Source organism: Protopterus annectens, chromosome 12.part0, assembly GCF_019279795.1.
Source record: "Protopterus annectens isolate FY-2018-M chromosome 12.part0, PAN1.0, whole genome shotgun sequence".
Lineage (NCBI taxonomy): Eukaryota > Metazoa > Chordata > Ceratodontiformes > Protopteridae > Protopterus > Protopterus annectens.
The window spans coordinates 623257408-623280793 of record NC_056746.1 but is presented as its reverse complement, the minus strand read 5'-3'; the positions used below and the strand labels follow the sequence as shown (position 1 = coordinate 623280793).

Below are 23386 nucleotides of genomic sequence, written 5' to 3'. Positions count from 1 at the left end.
ATGAAAAGGGGCACTGTATTCTATAATGGGTCTAAGGAGTAGAGGGGAACAATGACCTCTTTTTTCCTGGATGAGAAACCTTTTGTGATGAGGTGTGTCATGTAGAAGGATTTCCTGACTACTGTGGCAATGTGATTATCATAGGGGAGACTACTGTCCACCTGTGTCCCAAGGTCTCTTATCACATTTCGGTGTTAAGTAGACTACCGCCTATGTGGTACTTCAGGGGTACAGAGTATTTACCAAAAGGGATGACAATGCACTTTCTGGCATTGAGCTTGAGGCCATGGCTTTGACACCAGGCATCTGCCTCAGTGAGGCCCTTTTGTAGGATGTCCACATCATTAGGAGTTTCGATTATGGCTCCTAGTTGGCAGTCATCTGTGAACTTCATTAGCCAAAGACCTTCTGTGTTAGCCTGTATTTCAGAGAAGTAGATAACAAACAGGAGAGGACCCAGGACTGAACCCTGTGATACTCCACTTGTCACTGGTCTGAAATCGGATTTGGAGTCTGCTACTTTCACAGTGTGGGTTCTTAAAGTGAGCCAGTTGGCAATCCATCTTGTGACATAGGGATTTATACCTAGTTTAGTGAGTTTATCTATAATTCCAGAGCAGGGGATGGTGTCAAAAGCCTTGGCTAGATCTTGACAGGCTGCGTGAACCACCTTACCCTCATCTACAGCTTTGGTGAGCGCTTCAAAGAAGTCTATCAGGAAAGGAGACATGATCTGCCTTTTACAAACCCGAACTGGGTGGGGTCCAGAGTTTGGAGATTACCAATGTTATTGTTTATAAATTCCATGATGATACATTCCATAGCCTTGCAGACCAGGCTCATCAGGCTAATGGGGCGGTAGTTCCCAGGGTCCGTGGTCGCTCCCCCTTTGTGGAGTGGGATTACCATTGCTGTGTGCCATTCAATGGACACAAAGCCTGAGGTAAGGCTATGATTGAACATGGTATTTAGGTGGGGTGCCAGTTCATTCTGTAGTTCATGTAGAACGCAGTCTGGGATGTTATCAGGTCCCATGGATGCTGTGTTCTTGGTTTTGGAGAGTTTGTTTTTTACCTGTGCAGCCATGATTACAGGAACTTTGCATTCTTCCGGTATAGAGATGGGCCCTTTAGGGGGTGAGAGGGGGGTAAAGTTAGTACTGAACCTATCTGCCAGGATGTTGGCAATATCAGTTGGTTCTGTATATTTAGTGCCATTGTGCTGTAACTCAGAGCAGATCTGAGTGTTGTCATTGAAATTCTTGACATAGCTATAGAATTTTTTGTGGTTGTCTTCAGAATCGATGGCGATTTTGTTTTCATAACTTGCTTTGGAGGATTTTATGAGGGATCTCAGCTTCTTATTGCGGCTGACCAGGGAGTAACTCCAATCATGGGATTTTACTTTTTTTTTTGCAACAGTTTCTTTCTTCTGTTGTAGAGTTTGTTTATGGCAGGGGACCACCAGATTGGCTTCCTTTTTTTGGAGGATAGCATCTTGGTTCTGTTAGGGATTTCATGATCCATGCACTCGTGTAAGTGCTTATAAAGTGCATTTGTGTAGGATTTAGCAGTCGTACCTCTATTGTCCGTCTGCATGGGTGTCGTGAAGTTTGCCACTTCTGTGTTAAGAAGTGTGAAGCTGGTTTTGGAGAATTTTTTTATGGTGGTTTCCCTAATGGGAGGTGGGGGCGGTATGTGGATGTCTAGGGTGATTAGCTTGTGGTCGTATCTGACCAGCAAGGAACTGACCTCTGGTGTGGAACACTGGTTGCCAATGTTGGTAATGACCAGGTCTAGGATATTGCTGCCCCTGGTGGGGGTGTGGATAAATTGATCCAAGGCATTGGAATTTATGAATTCCAGAAAACGTTGAGCAAAAGAGTTGATACATGAGTTGTCCCAGTTAATGGTGGGGTAGTTGAAATCACCCATTATTTGGGTGTTAGGTTGTATCCTAATATTTTCCAGTGTATCAAGAAATGAGGAGTGGGAATGCTGGGGTATGGTGGGGGATCTGTAGCAAGCTACAATTTGGATTGCGGTCTTGTCCAGAGTTAGTTGCACTTGGATAATCTCAGATGCATTATGCTGAAGGACTAGCCTGGAAATGTGGATATCCTTAATGAATATGGACACACCTCCGCCTTTAGTGTTTTGGTCCAGGTTAGGTGGCCGATAGGTGTGGTATGAATTATAGCCTGGTAAATCAGGGGTGCTCTCTGGTGCCTTGAACCAGGTCTCTGTCACTGCACAGATATTGATGTTCTCCATTTTAAGGAGTGCCTCGAGTGAGTGCATTTTGAGGTTTAGACTTCTAGCATTGAGTAGCATTACCCTTAGATTTTGCTTGCTTGTTCCTGTTACAGTGGTGAATTTGTCATTTGATCCTTGCCTAAAAAGGCACTATAGGGGTGGCAAGAGCCTTAGCCAGTATCCGGAATCCCAAGGGCGACAGGTGCAGACCATCTCTGGCAAAACATCGTGGTCTGTCGATCATGTCATCCCAGGCAGACAGATACTGGATCCCCTTAGAATGACACCAGAAGCTTAGCGAATTGTTGAAGTCAATCATTTTGTTCTTGTACTGTGTCATGTTAAGAATTGTTTCACTAGTCTTAAAAATGTTCCAGTTATCTTAATGATAACTTTTCATAATACATGAGCTTAAATTATACTGTTAAGACTAAGGATGTTTAAAGATTTCCCTCTTTACTGTTGGTTTTTGGTATCTGTTTATTCAGACCAGCGCCTAGTAAGAGATTAAATTTATTCAGTCATATTTGTGCCATTTGTCAACTAATATCAAGCACAATTTTTCGGGTATCCCTATCACTAAATATCCCTTTGAATTTTCTTCTTTCAATTACAAAAGTGTCATTCTAGGACACCATGCATGCTAACCTAATGAACTGTCCCTTGACTAAATTTTTTTATGTATAAGTGGGTGGAAGCTTCTAAAATGAAATATGCATTACTTAAAGTTGGCTTTGTGTATATGTTAGAAACAAAACTGCTTTCCACCGTAGTAGTAGTTGTGTCCAAGTAATTCAACTCTTATGTTCACCTCTTTTTGGTTATATTGAACTAGTAAAGGAAATATATTTAATTACTAGTTTCTGTTCTCATTGTAAGCTTTATTTGGGGTATATGAGTGGTATTTTCATCCTGTGGAATGGACCCCAAGACACTATAGCTGATTTTTTAAAACTGCCTGTACAAGACTACCCATTTCCTCAAATTTACACACCGTTTCTGCATAGATGAGGTGAATTACATAGATACCACTATTAATTAACAATAAAGGATGGACGAAGGAAATTCTTTGGGAGTTGGAAAACATATGATTGAAGGTTGGGTTAAACTTACATAAAGAGAAAATCAAGGGTCTGGGGTGAGAAAAATAAAGGGGATATCCATCATTAAACAAGAAATAAGTGTGTGGGTGTGTGGTCTGGGCAGCAGAAAGTGGGACTGAAGCAGTGGAAAGAGATTTTAGAGAAAGAAGCAGTATTGTGATGTGGAAAACTGTTAACATCTATAAAAAATATGTATATGATTCATACGTCTGTATTAGGGAATCTGAGTTATGTGGAGAGTATATGCTTTTCAGGCCTGTAAAAAAAAAAGAATTAGTGTGGAAAGGATTTGGGGTTGTATGGGATTTAAAACTTTACTCAGTCAAGATAGGGGTATTATATTGTAATAGAAAAGTGGAAAGTAGGGACTAATCAATCCAGTGTTTTCTTTTGGGATTTATATGTCTGTTTTTGAGTCTGATAAAGATGGAAAAAGAGAAAAATAGTATTTTAGGAGAAATTTTTTGGAAAAAGTATGAGTAACAGTGATTAAGTATTGAGATAGGAAGAAAGAAACAAGGTATTTTAAGAAAAGAAATGGACAGATATTTGATTAAAATGCGGTTATGGAGATTGAAAATACAGGTTCAAGGGATGAAAAAATGTTGGCATGAAACAGTAATGGAGACATTTTATTGTTTTTAACTTTAGGAACATTTAATAATGAGAAAAAAAGATGTTTATAAAAGAGTGGCAGAAAAAAAAAGTTTAAAAATAAATAAGTGATTTTCTATGTTGGCTAATGTTGGGCAAATTGTCTTTAAATGCGGCAAGTGAGATACAATTTTGTGTTAAAGGAGAAACAATGGAGCATGCTTTCATAGATTGTAGGAGGATGAAAATGCTTTGGGAAAATTTTCAGGAAGAATATGTATATCGTTTTCAGGAAATTAACATGGACATGTTATACAGGGAGTACAGTAATGTTACAAAGATGTAAATATGTAAAGATAAAGTAATGGACTGGATTTTAATGGAGATAATAAGGAATTATGGCAATGTAGGTCTCTGGAATTATTGTATAACAAATTATGAGATTGTATAGTTGTGTTAAGAAGAATAGGATTATGGTTGTGGAGAAAGGGATGGTAATGGTAAACTGCAAGAAGAGAGAAAGATGTTCATTTGTTGGATGTTAAAATGTAAGAAAACTATATTATGTTAAAAAAGGAAAAAAAACTGAAAAATATGAAATATATAATTTGTAAATGTATGATGTTTAACTACTGAATTAAGATGCAATATAAAGCTTCCCTACTCTTTTAAGAGTGTTGTGGGATCTTTTACATCCACTCGAGCTACCACCCACTCAGACAGATGGGACTTCAGTTTAACATCTCATTTCCCCTAAACACAATGCTAGCTACTGAGCAGTTGAAACTCATTCTTTTTTTATTCCATTTGTAATAATACTGCACTGCACTCTCTGTCTTTAAAACATTGCTAGGAGAATGAGTGGTTAAGGAGAGCAGACTCCCCCCTTACAAATGGAATGTATATCTCTTTCTTTATTTCTGTCTGTCTACCTAATCTATCCACCTACCTGTCCTGTCTGGCTATCTATCTACCCATTTACCTTTCTGTCTAAACAACATAACCCTGGACTGCACATTAAAAAAAATATTACTGACCAACAGTCAACTATGTCTCCTCATGCACTAACTTGAAAAGAAAAATTAAAGCCACAATGACCATGTCACCACTGTTTTGGATAAACATTGTGGAACATTTAGTATTCTCCATAACCATCCCATTTCCTAAATGAGTTTAATGAGTGCAGTGGTGTCTTCATAGGCCGGCTATTTACATTTATTATAACACGAGAATAGTAAAGATGGTACAACTGAACTTGTGTGTGTTTGTTTTGTAAGTGGGACAAGGGTTGTGGCCAACTGACTGTAGTAGAGATCTTATCTGTTGCCATAACTGTATTTATCTGTTTTAATGCATCATTGACTATAGCATTGAATTAGTCAAAACAAACAAACAAAACTCCCCCACAAAGGGAATGACTATACTTATTAGTTATATTGTACAGTTTAAAATAGAGAAATTAAGTGGGAATATGAAAAGGGTGGCTGCATTTTCCTTTTTTTGTGTTAAACTAATAAATATCCAATTTTCTTATTTTAGAGGAAGCAAACAATATTCAATGCCTGCGATTACCTGACAGAATGGTTATACAAGTAAGTGAATATTTTAGATAGTAGAAAATGAAAAACTTAAATGGAAAACTATAAGTTAATTGTAACCATATTTTATGTAGTCAATGTGCAAAGAATGGGTTGTCTAGAAGTTATATACCAAATATGCTTATCTTGGGACTCAGCTGCTTCAGTCATGAACAATTCTGTATTTTAACAATAAACTGTTGACTTTTTTTTTTTTGAAGAGATGTGTATTATTGGTAAAATGCTGCAATAATCCACAGAATTGAAATTTGGTTAATATGATCTGCTTTCTTAAGTTCTTTGATTGCTGAAGTCTGAAGCCTGTTTGAGTAAAGTAGCTACTGAGTAGCATGAACACTCATACACATACAGCAAACAGGTCTATATTATCACCTTGAATGGGCAGTATATCGAATACATCTCCATCGACACATGAATGCCGAACTACAAATTCAGCAAACCAGCAAACCATTGAAACTGACATGGAACGTGTTTGTTGTCCAGCAGCGTGATTGTGGGAATGAGGAAATATATCCTTTTCCCCACTGTAGTGTGGTCCCGGAGTTGGTATATTTAAGTGGGGGGGGGGGTGCAGGGGGGCTTGCCCCCCTGCAAAAAGTGTGTTAAATGTAATTTTACTTCGTTGGGTTTCACTTACCTGAATGGCGCTTTTGATGACGTGATGCGTTTGATGTTTACATTTTCGATGGTTTGGTGGTTCGCTGAATTTGTAGTTCGGCGTTTATGTGTCAACGGAGTTGTATTCAATATACTGCCCGTTCGAGGTTATAATATAGACTCACAGCCAACAGCTATTTATGTCTGAGATATGGCATCTGTAGTTATGCAAAAACAGTGTTTATACAAAGTATATTTTGAAAGATGTTTTTCTGTGGTTTCAATAAGTGATAACCATAGAAAAATTAGCATTGTGGGTTTATACTCATGTAACATGGACTAAGGCATGTTACTTGAGCAGTCTTCATAAACCTCAACCTAGCCTTTGACATAGTAGACCATTCACTGTTTTTTAATTCACTTCACAGTTCAGGCATAAGCCCACACTGCATTCCTTCTTTTCACTATTTCTTCACAGAAAGATATTTTAGAATTCAAATAGACTACTCCTCCTATCTGTACTCCCTTCTGTGGAATGGAATACTTCAAGGATCATTTCTTTCTCTTCTGCTGTTCTCACTACTCATTAACTCTTTACCACCTCAAATCCTTGGCCATATGTACACAGATGGTATAGTGATCTATAGGCCCAACTTCTCACTATCAAGAAGCAACTAGAAAGAAACCTAAATACACTATCACCATGACTGTCACAGAGTAATCTCATACTGAGCACCACCAAAAAAAATTATCTTTGACACAAAACAAAAACTCTCCACAGCCGGACCATAAACAATAACTTCAGTGAATCTCTAGAAACTACAGTATACTCCAAATTCTCTGGCATTTGTTTGGACCAGTATCTAAACTTTTAATTTCATATTACCAGTACTAAATCTAAAGGGATTACTGGGCCGCAAAATATTGCACTTCCTCTCAAATTAAAGTAGACTGGCCATTGCTAAAGGGGTTTTACTATCACAGCTTAAATATGACCTTTCTGTTATCACAAAAGAATCAAAGAAAAAACACTCTAACCCATCCTATCAAAACTATAGATTTCTCCACCCTTACTTTCCTAAAGAGAACACCATAGCTTAGTCCAAATAAAGGCAAAATGGCTTCCAGTAAACGAAAGGTACAGATGGTTCCTAGGTTGCCTAATCCACATATTTGTATACCAGGTTACATTCTTCTAATTCTCCAGTAGACACTCAAAAAGAATCACATCCTACATTATATCATATTTCTTCATCTCCTTTTTCACCCTACTTACAAAACTCCACTCCACTGACCACATCTTCTCAGTAATGGCACATCAGTTATGAGAATCTCTCCCACAAACCTAAGAGATATCACCACCTTCCCTGAATTCAAACATAAGCTCAAAAAATGTCTCTGCTTAAGAACATGCATGCAAATGCTTCTCCACGCAAGACAGTATTTGACTCCAAAATGTTCTGCTGTCTTACTATGCTTTAATTACTAAACTTCTCACTAAGGCATATATCTCAACAGTAGCCTCCTAACTGCCAGTGATGTGGCATAGAGAAATAAAGCCCTAACTAAGGCCCAGGTATCTTGGGTTCAATAAGTGGCTTTGGCATCTGAGGCACTGGGAGGCAGGGATGGACATGCCCATCCGGGGGGGCATTTGTTGGAAATTGTCTTTGAGTGGAAGCATGGTCCACAGAATAGAGTAGCCTTCCGATGTGCCAGTGAATACAGGGGTGGGGCGTGGATCAATAAGGGTAGGACATAAAAACCTGCTCCCCCCGCAAGCAGAAGCAGTAGATGGCACCAATCCCCAGGATGTCTTTAAGATCCACAGCAGCCTCAGCTTATTCAAAGAAGTCTGGGAAGGAAGGAGGAGCAGGTCGACCCAGAAATGGATAGGGTCACTGGGATAGCCAAGCAGAATGAAGCAGAGTGGAAGGGGGAAAATAGCCCCCTAATTCTCTCCTGCCTTCATCATCCTTCACTGTCCTTCACTCCCCAGTCCATCCCATTCTCCACCACTTCTTCACCTGATTCACTCAACTACCTCTGTGCTACTGTGCTTCTCTCCCTGCTATACCTATCAGCTATCTACTACCTTACCATCCTAATATGACACCAAAGCCTCAAGTAATCTATAAAAAGCTGTTTACATATAATTGTAAATGTGTTTATATGAACCTGTTGCATAATGTTCAAAATTAACTCCATAATTTCTTCATTAGATAGACCAAGTATTTTATTATGATTGTTTTCATGTTGGCTGTTGTATTTGTATTTCCCTTGGTTATTGTACATTACTGCTGTATATAATGCTACTTAGTACTCTGTTTTTCCTGGACTGACCCTGAAGATGGTCCATCTGGATGAGTGCTCTACTCTGGTTAACAAATGTTAAATAATGTAAATAAAATCTAAGAAATGCAAAAATCCAGTATTGTTTAATAGTAGTGCTCTTACCAAATGCAAACTTACTATAGTCAAAAAAAATCATCAGAAATTTTCAAAATATCCAGTGTAATGGCCTGTTTTTTAATATATTATCTGAAAGTCCATTCATTAAGTAATTCACTGTTCCTCTAATCAGTATCAGTTTCTCAACAGTTCTGTATTTATTCAATATCAGTCCCTTCATATTGCAGCTGAGTAGTATCCTGGTACAGCTAATATTAGACCTAGACAGCTGAAGAAGCAGCTACCTCCAAAAAGCATGAACAAACGTTATGATTGTGATCCCCTCTCTACTGCTAAGAGTGTACAGTGTGACTTATTTGTCTACCCCTGTAGTTAATTGTCCACGTTCCTTGAAGTTATATTGTATGACTTTCGTCATTACTTCATGAAGGTATGTTGTGTGGTGTTGACCTTATGATTTCCATTCACTTGAGTTTAATTTATGGTAGGTAAGTACTGAACCTCCAGATTTTTTTTTCTGATCAAATGTTTATAAAGAGTAGCTTAATAGCTGGAGATCTTGTTTCTTTAAACTGCAATACACCATTCATTATTCTAGTTACTGTTAACTTTGCAGAGTTAGTATGGCTTTTATAACTTGTCCTAATGTTTTTTTTTTCAATATTTTTATTTAAATATTAAATTCAAAAGAAGTATATGCATATGCATTCAGATGGATGCAGCCTTTTATGTTCTAATACCAAACATGTATCTTGATACAGTTTTCTTTTCATTCATAAAGAGATAAAACTTTCCATTTTTCATTGTCAACAGTAAACAAAGTAATCAAATGAATTGCAGTCCTTTTTATCTCCCTGCCCCCATCCTCTCTTTTCTTCTTTTTCCACACACTTGCTGTTTTTCCTTCATGGGTCATCCCCTTCCCTCCCTCTCCCCTTCTCCCATCCCTTTAGGGTTGATACCTTGCCATTGTTTTCCTTGTCAGTCATCGTGATCCAACTAAATGCTCTTTACTCTACTTTCCATTTAGTCTATTCCCCTTCTTAAGGGATTTTAGTATTCACTTTTACATTAGTCTTTTTTTGTTCTTTCATTCAGTTCCATCCTATTGCTGTATCAGTTTTTATGCTTCCTGATATTTGGAGAATCTACTCTTTTATCTCCTTTTCCATTCTCGGTTCAGTTTCATCTGTCCTATCCTGTAGGAGCTCCTATCATTTCTCCATTCATATTGAATATACTCTCTAATTAGTTTCCTGTAAATGTTTTTTACCTGTTCACAGTTCCAAAACATGCATTGCTCAGGTTTTATCTGTATTGCACATTCAACGTCTATTTTTTCCTTTTTTATTCGCCTTCTTCCATCATTGTGCTGTATATATCCATCTGTGAATATACTTAGCTCACATTGCTTGTAGTTTCTTCACCAATGCTGCCATTTCTATTATTTCTTCACAGTTCTTCTGATTTCTCCTTGGTTGTCTCATTCTGTGTGCTTCCTATCTCATAGCTAGATCATTGTGCATCATTCCCTCCCTTCGACCTGTCCAATTTGTTGATTGGGTACCTTTTCTCCTCCCTTGCACATTCCCCATTTCCTTATATTTCCTTTTTTATCTTTTTTCTGTCTCATTTCTTTACATCCACTCAGTGTCTGATTGTCTCCACACCTTTTCTGTCTCTCCCCTTTCTTCATCCTCATTCTTTCTTATGTCCTCTTCCAGTACCTGTTACAGTGTCCATTGCCTTGACTCAGAGTTATTCTCTTTTTCCCTGCTCCGCTCAGCCCCTTCATGCCTTCCCGAAATATCTTTTGCAGTCTTACCTCTCATTTCATGTCCTTCATCTGCCTCATTCTCTCCACACTTTTCCTTATTATTTGCATCAGTCCACATCTCTTTCTCTCCAGTCCCTCTTGTTATCTCCTTCTACTGACTTCACCCATGTTAACTTCCTGGCCTTCCTTTTTTAGCCACTGGTATACATTGAAGGTTATTGCATATATTTTAAATATTAATGCTATCTTTTCCTTTCCAACCTCTTCCTCCTGTTTGCTGTCCTCCACATCTATCCTTGTATATATACACATTTGACTTTCATTTCATGATTGGCCCAGTTGATGTCATTAGGATGTGTCTAAGCATATAATATACTTTGAGGCTGTTCTTCACCTTTATGATGTTTACCCTTTCCATTAACATAATCTTCTTCCTCTTCCACTTCATTGAATCTTCCTCTGTCATATATTTCAGTTTCTTGTTGGTTTCCACTCTTGTTTTCTCTACTGTTCCTAGATATTGAGCTCTTTCATTCTTCTCTTTCTACTTCCCCTACAATTTTTTGCTGCCATATTAGTCTTGCAATTTTGTGAGTCACATTCTATTCCTGTAGCTACTTTGAAACTCTTCAAATGACCAGTAACTATCCTTGCCACAAAATGTGACTTCTGTGATGACCATTCAGTTGTCACTAAAAATAAGAAATATGCTGCTCCTAACACACACTTTCCTTCTGCTCCATCTTCTGCTTTATTTTATTGTATGCACTTTATGTTTTATTCTAAAGGTTAGTCTCACTAGGCCTGTGGCCTATCCTTAGGATATTAAGGAAGAAATATGCTTTCCCTTCACTTGCCAGTTCCTCCATCTTCTCTCTAAGTTCCTAGCTTGGAGTTCTAACACTAGCATGAAGTGGCTTGGTGACAGTGGACAGCCTTGCCTTGAGTCTCTTTGGAGGCTTACTTCTTTGTAATATTGCTATTGCATCCTTGTATTACTCTCAGTCATGCTAGAAATCTGTCCCCATCTCTGCTTTCTCTAATAATCTCTTTCTGTAGTTTCATATGAGTGATTTTACGTGATTTTTTTTAATGTTGAATAGCATTACTCCAATTGAAGTTATTCATTTCCTCTCGCATTACTCCATAAAAGAGAGCAACGCCCACCAGTTAATACTGGCATTGTACCAGTCCATGTGTGAATACCTCCTGGGCTTTTTGAATATGTCTTGAAATTTCTTTCACCTCTGTAGCCTGTTAACCATTATTTTAGCTAATATTTTTGGTGCCTGCATTCAGCAATATTGTTGATCTAAAAGCTTCTAGAGCCATCAACTCTGCTTTCACTTTCAGAAGTAGTACCACTTTGCTTTGGTCATTGAAGATGTCATTGATCTGTCCTATGCAAACCTACTTAATACCCTAGCCAGCTTCTTTTTCACTACTTTCTCCACTGTCTTGTAAAATTCAGTTGAGAATTTGTCTTGCCCTTATGCCCTCCTATTTTTTCAGTCAACTGATTTCCCAGGTTACAGAGCTGGATCATGGTCAAGTGGGGCCTCAGGCAGGGTAATTGTTCAGGGTTCTGCCAACCATACCAAAATCCCATTACTTCACTGCCTGTTCCTAATTACCACAAAACAATGTACAAACATGTCAGTGTACATGCTGTAGTTTGTCTTTTGGCTTTTCCCGGTTAGGGGTCGCCACAGCAGAGCTCCGGTCAGCTAATGATTGGCAGTTGGTTTTTATGGTGTCAAGTTGCCAGCCCGATGCCCAACCTTCAACGAAGGCACACCCATTCAACACATGTCTTTCGAATGCCCACTCGACCGTGGGGAGGACATGCAGACTCCACACAGAAGGCACTCCCAACCCAAGCCGAGAATTGAACAGGAGAACCTCTTGCTGTGAGGCAACAACGCTACCGCTGCACCACCGCGGAAGTGCTAAACATATCAGTGTACATACTAATTATTATATTTCATATTTTACTGAAAAAAATGCACCATTTGCTGAACAAAACAAAACACCCTAACATTAAAAACAGACTTAGTTAAGAGCAGCAGTTAACTTTTCTTCCCTTGAAACTCATATTTATTGAAAATGAGTCTGGCAAATCATTAAACTAGAAGAGTTCTGTTAGGATTCCTAGTCAAATAGCATATATTAAAGCACAAATTAGTGGTCATGTGAAGAGTGCAGAAATTCAAAAGATAAATGTATAATGCATTTGGAAACAACCTGGAACAGCTGACTAGAATCAAGTGTTCCTTTTCATGGGCGGCCAGGAGGAACACTTCCTGCTGAAGTTACTTGGTCAGTCACACAGAAGGCAAACAAAGACTGAGGGAATCAAACTCTGCACTACAGGAAGTAACTCATTAACAGTCATAGCCTTTCTCATCTGCAGTAAGTACCACAGAAATTGTTGAAACCCAAACAGTGCGTTTGTCACCAACCTGTGTGAAAAAAACTAAATTAAAAGTATTCTTGGTTAAATTATTAACAGTGAACTTGAACTTTGTACTATTCAATTTATTCACAGCCAAATAATAAACACACTGCCAACATTAAAAAAAAAAAACAGAAAAATCAAGGTTAGTACCCAAGGAACATGACTCATATGATATAATAATGCTCCTGTTTACTTGAGTTAATTCCTTCCTTTATACCATAACTAATCTGGGCTGCAGGAACCAAGTATTTATATATACACACATGCTCGGACATAAAATGCAGCATGCAGCAATTTCAGTGATAGGCATTTACAGAAATCTATCTGTTCAATAGCTCCAGGAATAGCAGCAACAGTGCCTGATACATTTTGCAGATCCGACCGGCTAAGATATTTTAATGCAATGAGCTTGGTGATAGACAGTACAAAGTTCTACCCATTCTATAGCTCCAGGAATGGCAGCAGTCCCTAATTCATTCTGCATGTCTGATTATGTAAGAAATTATACCTGCCTCCTTTCTTCTGTATCCTCATAGGAAAAGCAGCAGCTGCAATGTCCCTTTCAACATATAGCTGGTATCATCTTTTTTTCTAAAAGGAAAAGACTGTTCTTCTGCAGTAACTCCATTTTAGCTTCAGGAAGTTTCTTAGTGGATCAAATGTGTAACATTTGAGCTAATGATATACTTAGCAAAAACATAGCAGCCAAGCTGACCTAATTTGCAGCAGACCTGCAGCTGTAGACTTGGGCATATAATTGACGTAGGATAGATTATTTTTTTTCTTTTTCTTTTTTTGTTAACCTGTAAGGGGGACCCCCTGCTAGTACTGGGCCATAGGCAATTGCCTAGATTGCCTTATGCTGGAACTGTCCCTGCCAGGTTACTTTATTCAGCCTCTTGCTATCCTTCCTCTTTTTTTAAGCAATAAATATCTTTATTAAATTATCACTTGTGGCATAGGCAATCATACACTTATATAAATGAAAACAAACCATATTGACATATTTTCAGTTGCAAACATGGCTTTTCTAAGCACTAATTTTCAGTTAGATTTATAGCTTAACACTTGGCTAGAATAGACTAGTCTAAGGTGTGCAACCTTGCAATGAAAACAAATTTTGGGGCACCTAGTCACCTGATTTCTCTATCCATCATGACCTTATCCCAAGATACTCTTGCTTTTTTTCTCCAAATGAAAGATGTAGCATACTTTTAATGTTATAATGTGGGCCTTCTGGGATGGCTTGAAATGTCTGTATTTTGAAAAGCAAAATAGCGTGGTTGCTTGCATTTTCTGTGATAAATCAATCAAAAGAATTTTCCATTTTGCTAGGTAATCCTTAACCTTGGCTAGAACTGACATATGTATCGTTCACTGTTTGAAACAGGCTGAGAGCCAGGCAGTTTTCAGGTATTTGAGTTCTTTACCACTCCAATGATAAGATCTCATCAGGGAACAAAATTCAGGAACACTACCTTCATTTTAGAACAGCTGATTTTATACCATGTTTTATACCATAATAAAAGCAGAGATAAGCCCCAAATCCAGGAGCCAGCAGGGCAAGCCTACCCACAGTAGTATAGTCAAAGGCACAGTGCGATGTCCAATCACTAAAAAAGTTGCAGAGACCGGTTAATCACCAGAAACAGTTGATTCAAAAATAATCACAAGCGTTTTTGTCTCTGCCAGTTCAGAGACTTTATCAAGATAAGAGACAGAACAGGAAGCACACAATATATAAACCCAACCCCAATTAACACCTCTTGCAAGACTGTTAGATCAATTAGCCCTGCAGAAGCATTATACATCACCATCTAAAACATTTATTTAAAAGGATTTTTCTCAGAACCATCCCTACAAGATATAAAAAGTGGATAAATCCATCAGTCAGCCCTCCTAATAAAGGCAAGCCTGATGGTGTTTGACAATAAACCTACACAAAGAGTATATATAATTAAAACCAACACAACATAAGATCAGATGCTAAAAAGTAATAAAATACATTTAATACATCCAAATCACAAAAATAAAAATCACAAAAAAATCAAAGAAGGCAGTCATTTTTCCAATGCCCTTAACTTTAGAAAACAGACTAGAGAAAACATGTCATTCAAGCCTGGCCAGCAAGTTGCATTCAGTCTCAACTGCAATAATGCCTCCATTTTTTCCAATTGCAGAGGCCATGGACCCCTCCCCCTCGTATCCCTCCTTAACATATCAATAATAACAAACCTGAATGAATGACCATCATGGTCAGTGCAGTACCTAGCTAGGGCATTTGTTTTATTTTTCAATCTAATGTCCCTCACATGTTCATAGATTCTATTCCTGAGTTTCCTCTCAGTTTTTCCAACACAGAAGAAGGGACATTGTATGCAGACAGCACAGTACACCACCCTCTCAGACTGACATGTAAACCTACCCTTAAGTCTAAGAAGCTGGCCACTAATGGTCACCATTGAGCCATCCAAAATATATCCACACTGGTTACAGGCCCCACATTTTCTCATAGTACCTTTTACTGGTTCACCCTTGTAATCTTCAATGAGTTCATCCTGCAAACTGATGGGGTGGCGATGGGCTCAACGTGTGGGGTGGATATGTTTTATACCATGTTATACCATGTTGAGCAATATCAGCAGATTGTTCTGGATTTCTTAAGTACACCAAGACATCATCCACAACGTGATATAGTTTGATTGCTTCAACTCTCCTTAGATAGTTGCAAGTTCAGTTCCTGCAGAAACCTGGCCAGAGGTTCTAAATAAAAGGTATAAGTGAGGGCAGAATGAGTAGCCTTGGCCTCATGTTATATCCAAATTTAAATAAATGATGGAGATGGAGCTATCGCCATCATAAGGACTTCTTCATTCATTCATTCTGGCTGTCATCTCTAGGAGAAACTGTTCAGTTGCCTGAATACACAACTTCATGAGAATACCATCCAGGTCTTGGCTTAAGGCAATATAAGCAACAAACCTGAACTTCCTCTAGAGTTATAGACAACAGTAGAGGGTCAGCTTGATTCTGGTTTAAATAGACAGCCTCTTCTGGAGGAGAACATCAGTGATTGTTGGTTTAACCTGATCATCACTACTATAGTACTCATTTTTTGTCATATAGTAAGATTTAAAGCTATGTAGGACCTGCTTATTTGTTTCCCTTAAAATACCCCTCCCAGGTTCATTGGTCTTTCCAGCATCCCTTCAGACTTACTTAACTAAGACATAGAGCCAAACAGTGTTGTGACTGGAGGAAATCCTGAAACATTTCTGCTTTAGTGCTGTCTGAACTAAAAGTTATCTTGACATCTAGAGCCTCACTGATTTGTATATTCACTCTCTCCTTTTTCTATTTTTCATTTTGAGCCCTCTGGGGTGTGCATTTCTTTCAGACAGTTCTTCCAGGTTTGCATAAGTATTTGTGTTTACTGCAGGTATGTCACTGTGGAACTCTTAATCTGTTCTCTTAGCTGTCCATCCTTCTCTCCCTGTCGTCCTGCAGATTCTGTTGTACCCTTTGTCTCTCTCCCATCCTTGCTTAGTATACCACTCCCTGGATTTCTTATCAGTACAAGAATACTTGCTGAATTGCCATTGTTTCTCTAAAAGGATAACCAGGCTCCAATTCTACATTGTGAAGAGCATGGACAGAAAGCTTGACTGGAAGTTCTTCCATTCCCACTATTAGAATAATATGCCCTTTCAGTATTACAGCCCTGTCTGTTCTAGAGAATGATTGTTATCTTAGGAAGAAACAAATATATCTTGCTGGAGTCACCCCTAACTCTCCCAGTCCATCAAACAAAGCTGTAATCCAGCAATATATTCAAAAATAATTTTCTGTTGCAGAAATGTATGTAGCTATGGCTTAGTTAATCATCATAAGTCTCTGTAATTTGGTTCCAGTCAGTAAGTGCTAGTAATAGTTGCAAACTCTTATGAAAAGCTATAATTTCACTCAGCATCTCTATTTCCAAAACTCCTGGGAGATTATAGATGGTTGTCACTGTTATTCTTTTTTCCTAAAAACTTTTATATTCAATATTTTTCAACAATCACAATATAAAAAAAATATTAAAACATATCAAATAGAAACTATTTACATTCATCCATTTTAATGTTTTTGTTTAAAATTAACACATATATCATTAGTATTTTTCAAGTAAATCTCTTATTTTTTTCCATGCAATATGCTGATGCGTATGGTGTTCTCATCTTAATGATTAACAATTCTTTTTTGCATACACTTTTAGCTAAATATATAAATTCTGAGAATAATATATTTTTACATTTCCAATTTAATTCAATAACTTTCCTTGCAATCACTAACATTGACCATAAAAGAGACACTTCTGTTCTTGGAATAACGTATCGAACTGGAGCATTAAACAGTGTTAATGATTTCATTATTATACATTTATCCGACCACAACTCTTGAGGAAAACTTTTAAACTCCTTCCAAAATGGAGATATCATTTTGCACTTTAGCATTATATTTAACCAAGCTGCATGTATGTTATCATCACATCTCCAACAATTATCATTTGATATTTTATTATTGCAACCTTATGAGGACTTATAAAAGTTCCATGCAAATATTTGTAAAACACCAAAACACAAACAGCCTGGCAGCAAAAACAGAACATATAAAGGACAAACACTCCAAAATACTCAATACTGCATAAAATTCAGGTTTAATATATTTATTTTCTTTCACAATAAAAGGATTGAGCGCTTTCATTTCCTACACTCGAAACTTCATCAGAAACGATTCTGATAAAATTTGAGTGTAGGAAACTAAAGCGATCAATCCTTTTATTGTGAAAGAAAATTTATTAAACTATACTATTCTTTTGGGGATTTGTTGATGACCTGTTTGTTGTATGGGATGGTACTGAGGATTATTTCAAGGAATTTGAAAGGTATATAAATGAGAGTACTCAGTTTTTAAGGTTCACTTCCAAATACTCTAGGTCTGAGATAAATTTCTTGGACATAACTATAAAAGTAGATAATTAACTTAATATTTATACACTACTACATAGAAAAGAATGTCATGTGAATCACTTACTTAGTAAGGACAGTATGGATTCCCCTCATATTTTTAGAAATGTAATACGCAATCAAGTATTTACAGCATCTAGACAATGTAAGAGATGTAGATTTTCAGCAACAGGTAGACAAAACTAGAGAAGAGTTGAAGGAGAGAGGATATAATGAGAAAAATATTCAAGATAACATTACAGAGATTATGGTCATGAGAAATACAAAAGCAAAACCTTACTGTTCTGATGGATGTAATGATAACACAAAGGAGAGCAATAAGAGGTGCAGTACCAAGTTAAAAGTACCTTTATGCTACTCCAGTAATGTTTTGTCTTATATCAACATTATACGCAAACAATGGGGCATTTTAACAATGGATAATGATATTATGAAATTGATGCATGCTGAACCTAGGTTCCTTTTTAGGAACATGAAGTCATTGAAGAGATGTCTATGTGCACCTAAGAATATGCCCATAGCAAAGGGTGAAGTAGGGACAAAACCTTGTGGAAGATGCTCTTTCTGTACTTATATAGATGTTAACACACAGTTTGATCACCCTGATCAGAAAAGCATATACAGGTTTAAAGTGCAGGCCACATGTGAGAGTGAACATATTGTTTATTTAGCACACTGCTTGGAATATAGAAAGTTCTATTTAGGAAAAACTGATAGAACTTTGAAGGAGAGAATGCGTGAACACATATATCATATAAACAAAAGGAATAAATTGAATGCCCTCACTGAACATGTTATTAACACTAGTCCTGCACACACATTCAAGTTTATGACCATTGCCAGGACTTTTGAGAATAGAAGAGGTGGAGATATTCGTAACTTGACTGAGGAATTAAAGGCCAAGTGGATAGTTAGGCTTAGAGGTGATGCAGGACATGGATTAAATGAGCACATACCACTTAGACCAAAATTAAGGTCCAGACATCTTTAGATGATTATAATGTATGTATAATTATATAAATTATTTGCATGTTAGCAAAGGGTTCATTGGTTTACTGGTTTCTATGCTATGTGCTATATGTTTTTATTTTCTAAACACTATGTGTTCTATGTATTTAATTTCTATACTTTTTGTATTTTTTTACAGTTTTTAAAAGTATATTTTCATGACATATATGAGGCTTATATATATATATATATATATATATATATATATATATATATATATATATATATATATGGGTTCATATGACTCCATCGACATTTCATTACATCGACAGTTACTACAGCGACACAAAATCATCGAACAGTCAATTTAGCGAAAGTTCAAATAATCGACGTTTACTTCCCTGACAATCTAAGTGGATATATGCAGTAGTAAAGGACAAGTCCATTATGTACATAAATGTATAATATACAAACAGAACTTGTGAGCAAATGGAGAGGCACTCTACAATTTAAATACTCGCGTTAGTACCACTGATCTGTGCTTAGCACCGAAGAAACATGGCGAACGTATATCAGACTGCTCCAGGGGAGATAGGATCAATGTACCACACCGTACATTCTCAAAGAATGAAGCCCATGTTAGTAATAGACAACTATCTTTATTATTTAGAACGTACAAGAGATAGTACACGCTACTGGGCTTGTAAATACAAATGTACACAACACTGTAAGGGTAGGGCTGTAACTGTGTACTTGCCTGATGGCGACAGATTGCAGAAGTCTGTTGCTCATTCACATGCTGCAGACGTAGTAGAAACAGCGTCCATTGACTGTGTGTGACATGTATTTTGTTTATATTTTGTGCTGCATTAAAAATATGCTAACATTATAGCATATACCCAGTGTTGTTTTGTTTCTGACATCGGGATGTTGGGGAAGTGAGTGTCTCTTATTTGAAATGTCGATGTTATGACTTGTCGGTGATTTCGTTTCGATGTAGTAAATGTCGATGTAATGAAATGTCGATGGAGTCATATGAACCCATATATATATATATATATATATATATATATATATATATATATATTTGTTGTTGAATTTGATACAGCATACTTTTAGTGTCACTTAGGATAAATGACGTGATTTTAAGAGCAGGTGATTTCTTAGGATCATGTGGCAATGTTTCATTATCATGTGACAATATCTAGGCTAATTTATAATGGAGATGAAGTTTTTGTTTTTATTAACACCTGAGGAAGCATCTTGTGAAAGTGCTTGTGTCTTTATATTAAACATGAATTTCATACTGGAACCTGAAGCCTTGCCTGAGTTCATTTTTTACTTTCTGTTGTTCGGAATTTGTGCTTATCTGGACACATGCACTTGGTTGTTGGCGGTTATCTTTTTGTTTATTTCGTATCTCCTTAATATGGTTTATATTATTCATTTTCTTTGATCTAATGGCTAATCTGTATAAACTTTTAGGATTTACTGAATAAGATTATAATTCTAGTGTTTCTACATTTATTGAAATGTTATGATTAAGTATTTCAACATATTTTTTATTTAAAATTTTTAATTCTAGATTATTAACTTTATCATTTGATTTCAGTTTTGACTTTAAAATATCTATTTTAGTTTGTAATTCTTTCAATTCTGTATTCCATTTTCTTCTTTTGCAAACATACCAGTTTTTAATTTTACCATTTAAATAAGCTTTCAAAGAATCCCAAAGAATGATCTCAGTAACTTCTCCTTTATTATTTAATTCTGAAAAGGTCATAATTTCACTAATACATCAGTCTTTAAAATTAATTTAAATTATATAATCAGGAAGTCTTTTATATAATATTAAATTATTTGGCTTTAATGTGAGATTAAAAGTAATTGCATTGTGGTCAGTCAATGGACAAGAAGTAATTAACACATCTTCAGTTTTAGAGTATAAGCTATTAGAAATAAAAACCTTGTCTATTTTGGTTTGGGTGCCAAATCTAAAAGAGTAATGCATATAGTTAAGAGATTTAGTCTTAAATCATAAATGTTTCTAAAATTCATTGTGTCGATGAGGTGATTAAAGTGTTTTGTAGCTAATGAGTCTAAGTTTTTATTAGCAGTAGTGTCATTCTCCGATAGCAATTAAAATCTCCTGCTATAATTACCTCATCTTTCATATAAAAATTATAATATATAAATATTTTTTAGAAACTTTTGCTACAATTCCATGGATCCAGTAGGAGTTAACAAATGTGCAGTATTTTTTTTCTATTATTAATCACTTTTGGCATATTCATTGATTTTTTTCATAATATAAGCATACCTCTTCTATTTGATCTAAAATGAGACCCAACTGAAATGGAATAATCTTTTAAAAACATTCTGTCTGCATCCTTGGATAGCAAGGGTGTTTTTTTACAAAAAGACAAAATGAACCTTATGAAGTTTCAAATATTTCAGTAGACTAATTTTTTTTACTGGGCTATTTAAACCATTAGTATTCAGTCAGATACATTTATAACATGGCATTTATACTACATAAAACTTTACATATTAATATGACCTTGTATATAAAACAAACATTTTTAATATGCCTTGACATGGACAATAACCTAATGACTAAAACTGTGTAACTAATACTAAGAACTAAACTACCCCTTATCATAAAAATAACACATTCCTAGTTTGATGATGTAATAATAAAAACTCCTTTCTAGCTTTACCATAAACTAAGTAGTCGTATCCTATTGCTGCTGCTTCTATATCAATGTTAACATCAATTTTAAATTAGATATTCAAACTCAGTCATTATTAATTAATTCAAACACATCAACTTTACTTCACTATATGTACCCAGTATAGCGTAAAGTGTTTCATACTGAAAACCTATCCTTATTATGTAACAATATTATATTATAATGACAGAATCCAAATGTTTATAAGAGAACATATTATTATTAGAGCCCCTCTAATAACATCTTAATCAATCAATTGTGATATATTTTGTCCCCTAACATTTTTGCAAAAAAAAAAAAAAAAACAAAAAAACAAACTTGTAACAAGCATTTTAAGTATGCTACAATTGCTATTAGTAGGCAAATGATATAGTACCATCTGAATATCTGGTACCGTCTGCGTGGAACAGACAGGCTTATTTACTTTGCATACCATATTATCAGAACATAATTATACTACTTTTAGGTTTAATTTGATCATAATATACTAGTATCAGGGCCTAGATTACCATTTGTAAGTAATACATAAGTTTTTTTGACATCACAATGCCATGTGTCAGAATGCCATCTTGCCTAGGGATACTGTTCTCTGATTTTATTGCATTGAAATATGTAAATGTCAGATCATCTGTTATCAAAATCATGGAAAACATAGAATTTGTTATGGCATAAAACCAAGATAAGATAACCTCAGCCTATTAAATAAGCATATTACACTAAGGGTGCATTATACCATAACATTACTATATCCTGGCTTTTGATACCATCAACATGAAATGAACAGAAAATGATACATTAAAATACAAATAAATAATAATAATAAGTCTATCTTTGCTTAATCTAATATCCAGATATGGCTCCCCTTCATATGATCGAATTTCTCTAAACTTGAAAGTCATAAACTCGAAACCAGAATCTTGAATTTAGAGAAACTCGAACATATGAAAGGGGCAAAAAAAGTAACACCTTTCAAATGTTTTTGCAGGGGGGGCTTCACCCCCCTCTGCACCCCCTACAGCCCCCCTACTTAAATATACCTACTCAGAGATCGCACTATAGTGAAGGAAAGGGAAATATCCCATTCCGTGCTATACGCGTAAGCACAAAATGGAAGATTTTCCATTCCTCTGCTATAGTGCGGTCATGCAACATTCACATTTAAACTGCTAGGGTACAGGGGACCTGGCCCCCTGCAATAAGGTAAGTTAACTTTTTATTTTTTTAAACCTAAGGCTCCCATTCACAATTTTGATTGAATGGAAGTTCGAGATTCTGGTCTCGAGATTATGAATTTCGAGCTTCCATCCATTCAATCTTGTGAAGGGGAACCCCAGATATACATATTAAACATCCTTTTTGTAAACAATGCATATAACACATAATTAAACATTGTAGGGATAGTTATTGTAAAATTCAAATATGCCAAATTTACTCTTTATCATTCCGTGTAATGTATTTAATTCATGTGTTAGTCAAACTATAAGCTATTGTACTGTCATTCATATATATGTAAGCAAATAACTGTTTATCCACTTAAACAAAAAACATCAACACTAACTATATAAAATTATCAAATGATTGAAAAGTAACTACATTTCTGACTATTTATATTAAGAAACATAAACAAAACTTGTACATGTATCCCTGCATTCTTATACCAGGTATATGACAACATCTGCCTTCCAATATGTGTACTTCATTGTAATTTTAATACTCTATAATTACTCTTAAGCATTGGATTAATATAATCAATGGGTATCTACAGATTCTATATCCCACAATCACAAATAAAAGTATAGAATAGTATAAAATTGTCTATAAAAATAATTTACATGCGTCAATGTAAGCTCACTGTATACAAGAACATATTACTCTGAAACTGTTTTCTTTTACTATATGCATT

The 23386-nt window shown here is 36.1% G+C and overlaps 1 protein-coding gene across 4 annotated transcripts in view; it reads left to right on the top strand.

Annotated features, from left to right (window-relative positions):
• Window positions 1–23386, top strand: part of IQCK (IQ motif containing K) — a 1183927-nt gene that overhangs the window by 521198 nt on the left and 639343 nt on the right. For all 4 annotated transcript variants that reach the window (XM_044089750.1, XM_044089749.1, XM_044089752.1 and 1 more), the window contains exon 5: window positions 5492–5544. In XM_044089750.1, coding sequence (XP_043945685.1) covers window positions 5492–5544 — 53 coding nt within the window. The remainder of the gene's footprint in view (window positions 1–5491; window positions 5545–23386) is intronic.